The sequence below is a fragment of the Otolemur garnettii genome, unplaced genomic scaffold (genome assembly GCF_000181295.1).
Source record: "Otolemur garnettii isolate 467f Iridium unplaced genomic scaffold, OtoGar3 scaffold00063, whole genome shotgun sequence".
Taxonomy (NCBI): domain Eukaryota; kingdom Metazoa; phylum Chordata; class Mammalia; order Primates; family Galagidae; genus Otolemur; species Otolemur garnettii.
In genome coordinates this window covers 4323942-4337295 of record NW_003852458.1, presented here as the reverse complement: position 1 = coordinate 4337295, position 13354 = coordinate 4323942, and the positions used below count along the sequence as shown (strand labels likewise).

The 13354-nt window shown below is 38.3% G+C and overlaps 1 protein-coding gene across 1 annotated transcript in view; it reads right to left on the bottom strand.

Moving 5' to 3' along the window:
- The window catches only part of SKP2 (S-phase kinase associated protein 2), a 29250-nt gene continuing 15896 nt past the window's right edge, over positions 1-13354 (bottom strand). Inside the window, exons 7-10 of the mRNA XM_003792942.3 lie at positions 12379-12509; positions 6415-6466; positions 6137-6244; positions 1-1156 (exon numbers count right to left, since the gene is read on the bottom strand). Of these exons, the coding sequence (XP_003792990.1) occupies positions 943-1156; positions 6137-6244; positions 6415-6466; positions 12379-12509 (505 nt within the window). The 3' untranslated portion in view covers positions 1-942. The remainder of the gene's footprint in view (positions 1157-6136; positions 6245-6414; positions 6467-12378; positions 12510-13354) is intronic.

Genomic DNA, 13354 nt, shown 5'->3' with positions numbered 1-13354 from the left:
CTGATTCTAGAATAATATAAAAATAACCTCAAGAATCTCAGCACTAAAGAAAAACAGCAGGCTACTTCAGTATTCTTCCATGCAACTCTTCAAGAATAGAGACTGCGTTAATACAATCTTTCTAAAACAAAGCAAGTCATTTTAAAAGTCAAAGAACCCATGTGACATAATTCAATTATGAAGTTAGAAAAACATAATTATTTTTCACATAATTTAGAATTCTGGGAGTACAGTACCTTAATGAACATGAAAGTATATTTCAAATTAACCTGACATAAGAAATTATCTCTTGAACCTTCAAATCCTATATAAATTCTATACCTCTGGTTGTTCTCTTGTTTTTTATTTAGATTTTAAGGTAAATTACATGTGCCTATTTATTTCTCTTCACCTAATTTTCAACTTAAAGGCAAAACTAAAATGTATTTTTTTCCTTATCCCCAGAGGCGATTGCCTCAAATTCTACTATCCTATGATTCACTTTCTGTTTAGCTTACATACAGAATAGCTTATTGTTTTCCAAGTCATATCTTATAAAGCAATATTGAAAAGTTAAATAGATAAAAGATACCACACAGGCTATGGAAACTCTGCCAGTGGTAATTTTTAAGATTGATTCTGAACAGACTTAATAAGGGCACTTGGAAGAGGTGGCTCAAATTTCGTTCTTTAAAGTATCTTTGAAATTACAGACTTATTCTCCTAAAATTTCATAAGGCCTAGAACTTTAGCTCTTAAGAACAAAGCAATGACACAAGCTTTGACAGTCATTTCAAACAAGCAAGACTTCATAGTTTCCCTCTCATATGGTTCCCTACTATACTTGCAGAATGAAGGCAAAGGGAAAACCAAGACTAAAACCAGCAGAATGCTCTAGCACTTGGGTTCCTGCCTTTTTCTCCTGTTCCAAAAAAAGAGGGACACCATTCTGCAATAAATACTTCATAGACAACTGGGCTTTTGCAGTGTCAGTCGACATCTGATGCCCCATATCTCCTGGTTCTTTTTGTTGCCAGTAGTTGGCCTGGCAATGGTAGTAAAATGGGAGCAGTTAATCTGTAGATGAGGAAGGGCTTCCTTTAACAGTTGAAGGGTACCATCTGGCACGATTCCAAAAACTTGTAGTGTTTTAAGCGTGGGAATTTCTCCAAGTTCACTGGAAAGAAAAAAAGAGACTTTGAGAGTAGCAGTATCTACAGAAACTGTTCAACTAGAGTTATCCCACCCAGTTTTATAATTCGTATCATATTCTGTTAAAGGCATCTGTAAACATCATTTGCAATAAATGATTTTGATTGGAGAAAACAGCAAAGGTGTATCAAATTGGAAAGCACAGACCACAGGGCTCCGGCAACATGGCCGGTCTAGGAAATACAGAGGTGCATTTTGTTGACTGAGGCTCCTAACAACTTTAGACATGCTGAGGCTTATTTAAAATCTAATCATTTTTGCTTCCTTTCTCCATTCTTAATTTATAAAGTGACCGCAAAAGGGGTTACCATGTTGTGAGAAGAAATTAGCAAGCAAGTAACAGTCCATGTTTTCTGTGGTATCGGCTGGAACCACCACCAAACGATTTAAGGATATGGAGTTGACCTTTCTTTGAACCGGGCTCCATTTCTCAAAAGGAGATGTCAGCAGGGTTGATGGAATTCTTAAAAATGGTTCAGACTCAGTAAGTCCATTATGTGTGATGAAAACTACCAGTGACTTTCCCAAGATATTTTAGATGGGAGTTACATAGTTGAGTACAGACGGAGAAAATGGGTGACCGATCACACCTTTCCACTAAAATAGCCACTCCTAGGAGGCAATAGCCATTTCCCCTGCTTTCCAGGTTACCATTATTTTTCCGTCACAGATAAGTCCATCCTCTTAGGTATTTCAAACTAGGTAAAATATGACTCTGTCAACAGCAAAATTCTGGTTCACAAAAAAAGGGAGCCTGTTTCTTCAAAATAAATACTGTTTGGTTTTGGTAATAATTCTTTCTTCTTAACCTAGATCTATGTGCCTAAAAATTCATCTCTCTGATCTGTATTTGCTCCAGGTTGGGACATAGTACAAAGTCTCAGGAAAGGGAACATTTTGAAATTTCAACAAAATTTCACTACAGATCAATGAACAACACATCAATGACCTGGAGTTACAAGCATCCTCTATATTTTCACATGGTCAATATGACTTAAAAATAAAAAACAAACTTTCCTTCTAGAAACTGTCACCTGGCCTCCCATCTTTTTTCCTTCCAGATATATACCAATATCGCAATGCATCCTCCTAAAGCCTAGCTCAGATTATGTCATTCCTCTGCTCTAAAACCTCTGATGCCTGCCTCCTGTTTACAGAATCCAGGCTTGTTCAGCTGGCCTGATGCCCTTCTTCGCATAACCTGTTCTTCCAGTCTTCCCATTCCCCCTCTAAATGGATGTGTTCTACATTCCAGAAGGTGTCTTAAACCCTACAGCTCTTTCATATATGTTAGCTGAATAGAAGATGAAGGGTAATGTAGGAAATACAAGCACTGTCAAAATAAAATAAATACACTTATTCATAAAGGGAGAGTAAGACAGACCAAAAGAAAAATCAGGAAGAACAAATTGCTGTCATTTTTAAAGTAAACTGATTTCGGGAATGTAGAAATAGGAGTATATAAGTCACAATACACAGATGTTTGTACTTATCAGTCAAGATGACAGTCATCCCATTCCAACTTTGAATCCCTCTTACTTGGAATTTGAGAAATGAGAACTTTGCAGTAACTGTGTGAATTCTGGTTCTGGGGTACCCAATTTAGCCCAGTTGGTGAGCCATTTTGTAGTGCATCACATTTAAAAGAAGAAAGTGTAGGTGGGAGTAGGAAAAGGAGGTATGGCAGATGGCAAAGGAGGGAATGTTCTCGCAACAGCGCTGGGAGAGAGATTTGATGAGGACAGAAATTAAGACTAGATTCTCAGAGCACACAGGGGTGTTACATGGGAGAAGGGGAGCGTATAAATAAGATGGGATGATGGGTGAAGGACCAGTTCTCAAGCCAAAAACCCAGAAAGTCTCTAAAATTTTAAGGAGACCAAAACAAACAAAAACCCCACAACCACAGCAAAAACAAGCAACAACCCCAAACCCTCTTGGTATGGGCATTGCCTACGAACAACACAGAACACACATTGGTGAGTATTTTAATACCATGAAGGAAGGAAGGTAGTGAAGAGCAATGAAAGGGATAGACAGCAAACAGGGATGAACGGTTTAGAGCTATTGTTTCTAGTGAAGAAGTGCAAAATCAATAATGTCTTAAGTATCTTTGTTTAATTTTAGTAAGTAGAAGATATCGACAAACTCTTTCACAGGTTTATTCCTTACCTCAAATAATCCATATAAAACCTTAAATGCCTTAAGTGCAAATCTCCCACCACAGGAGACTTCAGTCTCCCCTAATCTCAGATCATTTTACTATTTCCAGCTTGAGTTTCTTACTTGAACAAGAAATAGGGAATAATTAAAAGAAAGTTTAGCGCACACTGTATCCCATGATAGTATCAATGTACACAGCTATGATTTAATAAAAATTAAAAAAAAAAGAATGTTTAGATACAGGGAACAGGACTAATTAAGAAGAGAATAAATACAATGGGAATAGATCCTGAGGAAGAAAAACCTACAATTTCCTGAGTATTTTAAAGCATTATAGAAGAAAGATTAATTTTATTTTCTCAGTTCTAAGAAATAGCCTTAAATTCTTTCTTTATTTTTTTTTTTGAGACAGAGTCTCAGTATGTCGCACATGGTAGAGTGCTATGGCAGTCACATCTCACAGCAACCTCAAACTCTCGGGCTTAAGTAAATTCTCTTGCCTAAGCCTCCCAAGTAGCTGGGACTACAGGCACCCACCACAACGCCCAGCTATTTTTTTTGTTGCAGTTGTCATTGTTGTTTAGTTGGCCCAGGCTGGGTTTGAACCCGCTACTCTGGATGTATGTGGCTGGCGCCCTAACCACTGTACTACAGGCGCTAGCCTCTTAAATTCTTTAGTATACACAGCTCTCTAGAAATTATTGAGGCACCCTGGAATTTTTATAATGAATCTCAAATATATCAGCTGACAGAATGTCTGAAATTAGAGTCCTTCTAATTCTCATTTTATCTTGAGTAACTATTAAGGATAGGGTACCAAAAAATTCATCTTAAAGGATTCACAACATAAAATCACACTTTTTTACCTTAAAGTTCAAGAATGGCATCTTTTTTCTTCTCACTCTATCTGGTGGTCTGATTTATAATTTCCTAATGCTCCTGTTTCTCTTATTTCATGATGAGATTTAGACGAACAATAGTAATGAAGTGAAAGTTCACCCCTAGGTCTGTAGCTTCAGGCCCATTTTCTTAACCATCAATTCCCACTACCTATAGGTATTACTACGTGATTATTATGCAGGTATTGCTTTTACTGTTATTCTCCCACTAGATAAAAATGCTAAACTGTGAGGGCTCACAGCCTCTGATTAAGAAAAAGCATTTGGATTATTACCTGCTGAGCTTCTTTCTGCAGAGAAGGAACAAAAGCAAGAAACATGGACATATTCTCTTGAGAAAAGCAACCAGAAAAGAATTATCATCACACTCCCCAGGGGGCTGCACAGGCAAAGAAGCAGGAGCCCTTTGGCAAGGACAGGAAAGAATGGATGACAGAGAAACCTTTTTGGGTAGACGTTAGAAGGTCCTAGGAGTTCTGGATGCTAGAAAATAGAGAGGGCAGGAATTTTAATAAGAGTTCCACATATATGAATTTAAACCCCCATATCTGAGAGCCATCTAAGCATCCTTTTTTAGGCAATGCTTTTCCAAATGAGATACCAGTTCAGGCCCTGAGCCCCAAGATTAATAAAAACACACGATTACCAGATTTTCTAATTTTACCCATTAACTTTGTACAGCTGGAGTATGTGATTTATTCATTAATTTTTAAAACTAACTTATAAGATACAAACAATTAAAGACTAATAAATTGTCATTCAAGTTTACATCCTTCTCAAGTAGGAACTCAAAGCTAACTTACTTTCATTTAATGAGTTCTGCAGTAGACTCAGGGAATGTTGGCCATAACAAATAGACAAACGACCAGGGCCAAGATACTGACCTCTTGTGGTTTTTAGTAAAATTGCTGCACATTTACATGTGACATTACCAAGATTTTCCTGGGTCTTTGGGATAAAATAAAGGAAACCACTTTAAAAACAGAAAGATGATATTATTCCCAGGGTAACTTGTAGACGTGGTTCCCAAAAGAAAGATGGACTAGACTGCCTTTTTCTTTGTACTCCCTTGCTTCTGTGGACTTGCTGAGCTGATTAGATGCAGATATAAGGGCAGGGAACCTGCAGCCTTGGGGTCACCGGTAGCCTTCTGGATCTTTGAGTGTGGCATTTTGACTAAACCCAAATTTTTCAGAACAAATCCTTTTAATCCTTGTTCTGTGAGTTTAAATTCAGTCGAGAGGCCATACCTTGGGATCTGGAGGGCCACACGAGGCCTGGGGCTGTAGGTTCCAAAGATCTGGTTTGAAAAATCACTTTACCTTTTTTGGACCTTAATTTACCCCCTGTTCAAAGAGAGCATCAGACTATCATGATATATACCACCTACATGTTTCTACTCTTCCTATTCCTTGACCATCTAGGACATACATCAATAGATGGTGCAGACCTTTTCCTTTGAGCTCAGATGAAGGTCTTAGGATTCAATTGAGTTGATTTGAAAAATTGGGGGGTTGTGGGGGAGACAGCAGAGACACCAACCCACACATACTGGGTCTGCTTCTGTCTACTGTGTTCCCAGAAGGTAAAGGCGATCTGCATCTCTTCCAAATCCTCCAAAGATATTAGTATGCTAAGTTAGTAATTAAAACTATCTAGTAGTAAATGTTTAGTGAAAATCTCAGACAACTCAATGTTACAAGACATTTTAAGCAAAACACTCTGCCTTGGTTTCTCTGCTGGCTTTCCTGGCCAGTTTGTGGTATACAAATATTAATGTTTAAATTTTAAACATCTGCTATTAATAATAATGGATTTTAACAGCAGGTGGCATCTCTGTTGGTCCCTGTCTTCTATTAGTATTAAAAATAAAACATACTTACAGTAAAGTTTCAGGTATTATATCATAGCACCGACTGAGTGATAGATGTTGGAGGTAGTTGAGCTGGTAAAATTCCTGAAAGCAGTCATTCTTTAGCATAACACTATCACTGTAACAAAGCAGAAGAAAACATTCAAAACCACCATTGATCCTAGATGGAAAAGACAGAAATAAGTTACTGCTTAGTTTCTTCAATTCAACATTAAGATCATTTCCCCACTCAATGAGAAATGAAGATTTTTTTCAACTTTGATCTAAAACAAACAAACAAAAAAATACCTTAAGTCTAGGTGGACAAGATTGGGGCATCTTCTAACTAAAGTAGAGACATCTAGGAAAAAGAAACATACATGATGGTCACTATTAAATGAGGAACAAGACAAGAACATCTGCTGTCACTATTGGCACTTAACATTGTGCTAGAAGTTTGAACAATGCAATTAGAGTTGCACACTATTAGAAAGATTAAAAACGATCATCTTGTCATACAAAATTTTCTACCCAGAAAACCCGAGAGAATCATGTTTGGAAAAACGACTAGAAATGCAAAAGGACTGATCCTTGGCTTATCTATGTATTAGCAATAACTGGCTAAAAAAATAATGGAGGAGAAAACAATCCCATTCATGATAGCAAAATGCAAAACCAAACACTTGAATATATAAACACACTAGAACATGTAAACAAACCATGGTAAAGGTGGTACTTTAAATCCCGGAAGCAAATCATAGATTATTTTAAAATATTGCTATTCCAGATAAATTTACCCAAAGAAATTTCACATAAAAAGTTCTAAATGCAAAAATATGGAAAATTATTTATTGAATCTTGGGATTGGTCAGGCATTTTTAAACACAGAAGAAAACTTACGGGGAACACATGCTTAAATTTACTACATACATTTTTTAAAAGAAAACAGGTAACAGAAAACTGGGGGTAGTGTTTACAACATTCATCAAAGAATTAAGTCTTATAAAGAAAAAAAAAGACAAACTATATAAAAATAGAAAAATAAAGGGGGCAGAGTGGTATATGCCTGTAGTCCCAGCTACTCAAGAGGCTGAGGCAAGAGAAATTGCTTTTGTATAGCAGTTTGAGGTTGTGGTGAGCTATGATGAACTAGTGACAAGTAGATATTTAGTTTTATGTACAGATTTGCAGGAGGCTAAACTGATCACCATTTTAAAGAATTCAGAGCACTACTCATTTTGCCCCTTTGTCTAATAATTCTACTTTTATGAATACAGCCAATGAAGCAATAGTTGTAACAGCCTCTTTTCCAATTATTACAGCTTAATATGTTAACCTCACCCATGCCATGGATACAATGCTAATTGTTATTCTTAAAATGCTTTTTGATAACATTTCATGACATGAAAAAATACAGAGATATATTGCATAGTAAACACAACAAAATGTATACAATGCATTATAATCTCAGTTTAACGAAAATACATATACAAACTCTCATGTACACTCAAATGTGTACACAGAAAGGGAAGAAAGACAAAAAAAAGGCTGGAAGGAAATATACCAAAATGTTAATTCTACTGACCTATACTGTTGGGAGTATAGGTAACTTTTCAGAATTTGGAAGAAAGTTATGTGGGCTACTTTATATAAAACAACCGGCAAACTTCATTAACATTTGAGGGTTTTATTTATTGATTTTTTAAATCAATAAATATTACTTATATAAAACAACTGGCAAACTTCATTAACATTTGAGGGTTTTTCCTTCTCACAGCTGCATCTTTGGCTACACCTTTTCCCCTGAATTCTGGACTTGGACTTTCCCAGCCTGGACATACACACAGTGCTTCATGGTTAGGCAACCAAATTTATGTCTAAAGCCAAATGCTCAATTTCTCTCCTCAATCTGCTCCTTCCCTAAAGTCTTTCCCATTTCGATAAGTGACAACTTCATAACGTTGCTTGGGCCAACACTCTTGCACTCAAAATTGAGTGTTTTTCTCACATCCCACAGCTAGTCTGTCATCAAATCCTATTATATCAGTTTTCAAAATGTGCCACCAATCTGATCATTTCTTACGACCTTAAACATGACCACCCAGTCTCTTAGCTGCCCTACTTCACACTTCTACCCTTAAGCCTTTTCTCAATGTAGCACTAGAGTAAGTTTTTTAAAATTCAGTCAGATCATAACATTGCTGCTCAAAATACTCTAATGGCTTCCCATCTCATTCAGGAAAAATCCAAAGCTTCTATCCTTGGCTCAGAGATTCTTTCTTTCTCTCTTTTTTTTTTTGAGACAGAGTTGTAGAGTACCGTGACATCATAGCTCACAGCAACCTCTAACTTTTGGGCTTCTCTTGCCTCAGCCTCCCAAGTAGCCAGGACTATAGGCACCCACCACAACACCCGGCTATATTTTGGTTGTAGTTGTCACTGTTGTTTGGCAGGCCCAGGCTGGATTTGAACCTGCCAGCTTCAGTGTACGTGGCTGGCACCCTAGCCCGTTGAGCTATAGGTGGCCAAGCCAAGCTCATGGTTATTTCATCTCCTCTGTCTTCCTAGGTCCCTCTTCCATACTGGTTTCATATCAAGGTCTTTGCACTTGCTGGTCCTTTTCTAGATAGAATGTTCTTCTCTCACATATCCATATGGATTCCTACTTTACTCAATCACCTGCTCAAGTGTCAACTCACAGGGGTCCTCAGACTTTTTAAACAGGGGGCCAGTTCACTGTCCCTCAGACCACTGGAGGGCCAGACTGGGGGCCGCGGGACGAGATGGCTGCTAAGCAGGACAGGCAGCAAAAACACCCGGTGGGCCGCATGTGGCCTGAGGGCCGTAGTTTGAGGATGCCTGCTTTAGAGAGACCTTCTCATTGTCTATTCCACCCCAATCTAGTCCCCTTTCAGTCACATTCTACCTGTTTACTCTGCTTTATTTTTCCTACTTATATTTTTACCTCCTTTCATAACATTTAGAAAATTTGTTTATTGTCTGGCTCTCCCATTAGAAAGCAAGCTTCACAAGAGTGACTACCTGTGTTTTATTCAAAGCTACATCACCTGAGTCTGGAAGAGAGCTTCAGGCATCGTAGGTGCTCAACCAACATTTGTTTAATGAACAAAAATTGAAGAAAGTGCACAATAAAATGCTGAGTGGCCAAATAGCTATCAACAAAATCTGATGCAACTTTACTTTGACACCACTGAAGAAAGAACCAAACACTTGGGGATAAAATAGGTTTCCATCTCCGGTCTTCATTTAAGCCCCTTCTTCCCTTGGCAGGAAGGTTTAGCCAACAGTAGTCACTGCCAAGAATCTGTCTTCACTGCCCCCTTCATGTTATCACAAACAGTAGATCCACTTGAGCTAGAAGGGATCTTAGAAACCATGTAATGCAAACCATCACTTCAGAGGACAGGCGATTTTTAGCCACAGAGATCAAGGTCTTCCAGGCCCCTGTTGAGTGCTTATCCATTACCCCATGGAAAAGCAGTGATGGAGGTGGAGGCAATAATGCTAATAGCCAACAGAACTGAGCTCTATGTGCCAAAAGTGCTCCATGTGGTGTACACATATTGACTCATCTGTTCTTTTACAGGTGGACTCTATTTACCTCTATTTTATTGATGAGGAATGAGGAACAGACATTTAGGCAACTTGCTCAAGGCTACCCAGTAAATGTCAGAGTGAGTATTTGAACCCAAGGGAGTCTGGCGCCAGATTATGAGCTAAAACCAAATCCATAGGCTCAGCACCTGTAGCTCAGTAGCTAGGGTGCCAATCACATATAAAACCAGAGCTGGTGGGTTCAAACCCAGTCCGGGCCTGCCAAATAACAATGACAATTACAACCAAAAAATAGCCAGGTGTTGTGGCAGGTGCCTGTAGTCCCAGCTACTTGGGAGGCTGAGGGAAGAAAATCTTTTAAGTCCAAGAGTGTGAGGTTGCTGTGAGCTGTGATGCCACAACACTCTACCGAGGGTGACATAATGAGACTGTTTTAAAAAAAAAAACAAAGACCCAAATCCATATTATCTTCTACATAAGGAAATGGTGTATGCTATTGTTAAAGACATTAATGTAATTTTTTTCCTTCCACTAACACTTCAGTCCATACTCTGTCCTCTGTCTCTTTGCTCTTGCCCTCAATGTGTCTAGCAAGCAGGAGTTTATTACCTAATATTTCTGCCAAAACTCAGTAAACAGGTTCTTTTTCTTGAAGAAACAAAGAGAAGAGTTTAGCTTAATTAACAGTGGTTTGAATAGAGTGGTTTCTCAACCTTACAGCCAGAGCTTTAGTTCATTTCAGAAAAACTTCCAGTAAGTAGTGGGAGACCCAGATGTGGGAAAGATTGTAAATGGGGCACTGCCTTCCCTTCCCTGGTGAATGAACAGGGAAGAACCAAAAGTGGTGGGATTCTACATGAAGGGGATACTCCTGGGTGGGAGCTTAAACTCCCCGGAAGGTAATTTGGCAAAAACTATTGAAACCTTGAAAACAGTGGCTAATCTTTGATTCTACTTTTAAGTAATTCCACTTTTAAGAATCTATCCTTTGTTATTGTTATTAAATTTTAAGCCTTTTTAATTTTGTGAAGGTAAAAAGTGGAAACCTAATAAACACACATACATGTAAAAACAAAAATAATAAAAAGAAATCTATCCTTATAAGTGCACCCAAAGATTTCTCTCTGTCCATTAGAAAGTTGTTTATAGAAAGGAAAAACTAGCAAGATTCCAAGTGTCCGTTAGAAGGAGATCAACTACATAAATTATTGCCTTAATATAAATTATTCCAGATCTATTTGATAGAATATCACATAGCCATTGAAAATGAGGTTACCTGGAAAAAAAAATAGCATATTACAAAGTATCTTATATATTACGTGTCATAAAAAAAAAAAAGAAACACTTTTGCACAAGAGAAAAGACTGGCAAGATGTTGGATTGTGGTGAGTTGTGTTTTTCTATATTTTACATATTTTTGAGAATGACTGTATAATATTAGCATCAGATTTAAAATAGTGTTTAAAGGGAAAAAATGTAGAACGGAAATACTGGGTGGGGAGAGTGGTAAGAAATCAAGATATGTTTGCTGTTTTGATGAGTCTCTAAAGAAAATGTTCTGCCTGTCTGAGAATGCAAGCATTTGGAAAGAGAATGGTCCAAATCTGAGTCCTTAGGTATGCCGGATACTTACTTATCAAAAGACACATTATGTCCTGGAGAAGTAGTTCAAATGTTACTTAAATTTTAGGATAGATTCTGCAAATGTTTGATTAAAATCTTTTTAAGTATAATAAAAACTAATAAATAAAACATATATACTTAAATGAGTTAGTACCAGTATCAGGAGGTCAAAATGACTGATGTATGCTGCTAGTTTAAATAGGATTTGTATAGACTACAGACTGAACGTTAGCCTAACTGAATTCTTGCCATTTGCAACCATTTCTCTTTGCCAATCAAGATTTCCTCAATATTATACAAATGAAACAAAGCATAACCAAATGTTAAGGTTTATGAAACCATAACTATTACCCACTATTCCTGACTTCAAAGTACCTGTGTTCATCTAAACTACCCTTTTGCCCTCACAGACTGAATTAAAAAGTAAAAGTTATAAATAGGAACTTTTCAACCTTGGCACTACTGACATTTCAGCCAGATTGTTTTCTGTGTGCTATCCCATGCAGACAGAGTTCCTGCTGTCCCAGGCAGAGTTGAGCAGTACTCCTGGCTTCTGCTTACTAGATGCCAGCAACTCCCCTGCAGCTACAATCAAAAATGTCTACAGACATTGCCAAATGTCTTGGCAGGCAAAATTACCCCTCAGTTGAGAACCACTACTTAACACTAATCAAATACTATCCTTTGTCTATTTATTTATGTTGGTTTTTTTTTTTTTTTTTTTTTTGCTGTTTTTGGCTGGGGCTGGGTTTGAACCCACCACCTCCAGCATATGGGGCCGGCACCCTACTCCTTTGAGTCACAGGCACTGCCCTTATGCTGGTGTTTTAACAAACAATTGAATTGATTAAAAGAAGCTCTGCTTAAAAATAATTTTCAAGTCTAAAGGTTTCTACTTCTAAATCCTGAGTTCAGATCTAGCTGCTCACCATGACTGAACCCTTTTGATTAGCAGCTGAAAAATGGAAGTAACACATGTACTGGCTGAAATGAGACCACTTATGTAGAAGAGCGCAGAGGAGCAGCTCAATAAATCCAACCTATTCCTAGCAGCCCAGGCCCAGAAGTGCTAACCTGACTTCTGGAGGTTCTTTCGGTAGCCACTGAGATTCAGCTGGGTGATGGTCTCCGACACGTGTGCAACAGCAACTTGCACATGCTTCTCAGTGAAGTCATAACACCAAGAGAGGTTCAGCTCTTCCAGTCTGCACAAAAGGAGGGAAACAGAAAAGTATGAAACCGTCACACAGGAATGGGTTTGCATTAAGCTGCATATTAAGAACATACACAGTAGATTCCTTAGATGTTATGCACAGAATGCCTGTGTCTCTCGCAGCAGAGAGCCTGCCGGGTTTGCCCCTTCAAGTTGATTGGGGATCAAAGAAAGGCCTTAGTGAATGCTGCCCCCTTCTGGAAATGGAAGGAAGCACCTTCCTCTCCCACCAGCTCAAGCTTCATTCCAAGACTGAAAGCAAGAATTCTAGCCTTGATGTTTTCTTTCTCAAGTCACCACCAACCACAGACTGAGTCATCACTGAAATGTTTGTAAAAAAATTCATGGATGCACTGGGAATTCCTAATAAAGATATGCTGCCACTGCATCTTACATGCCTCCGCTAATCTAGCAAATGAGGGTTTTAGAGAAAATGTCCCACCATATTAAACCCCACTCTCCACTTCCCGGCTCTGCTAACTAAATGTAGGAATATACATGTTATCTCACAGGTAATATTTTTATCCAAGGGCAATCTATTTTCAACAGATCATTAATAGTACATGTACAAATACTATACCACAGAGACCAGGTGATATTTAAAAAAGCACATACAGGCTGGGTGTGGTGCCTCACGCCTATAATCCTAGCACCCTAGGAGACTGAGCAGGTGGGTTCGAGATCAGAGCAGCCCAAGTAACAGCGAGACCCCATCTCTATTAAAAATAGAAAAAATTGAGGCAAGAAGATTGCTTGAGCCCGAGAGTTGGGAGATTGCTATAAGCTATGATGATGCCATGGCACTCGATCCAGGGTGACAGCTTGAGACTGTCTCAA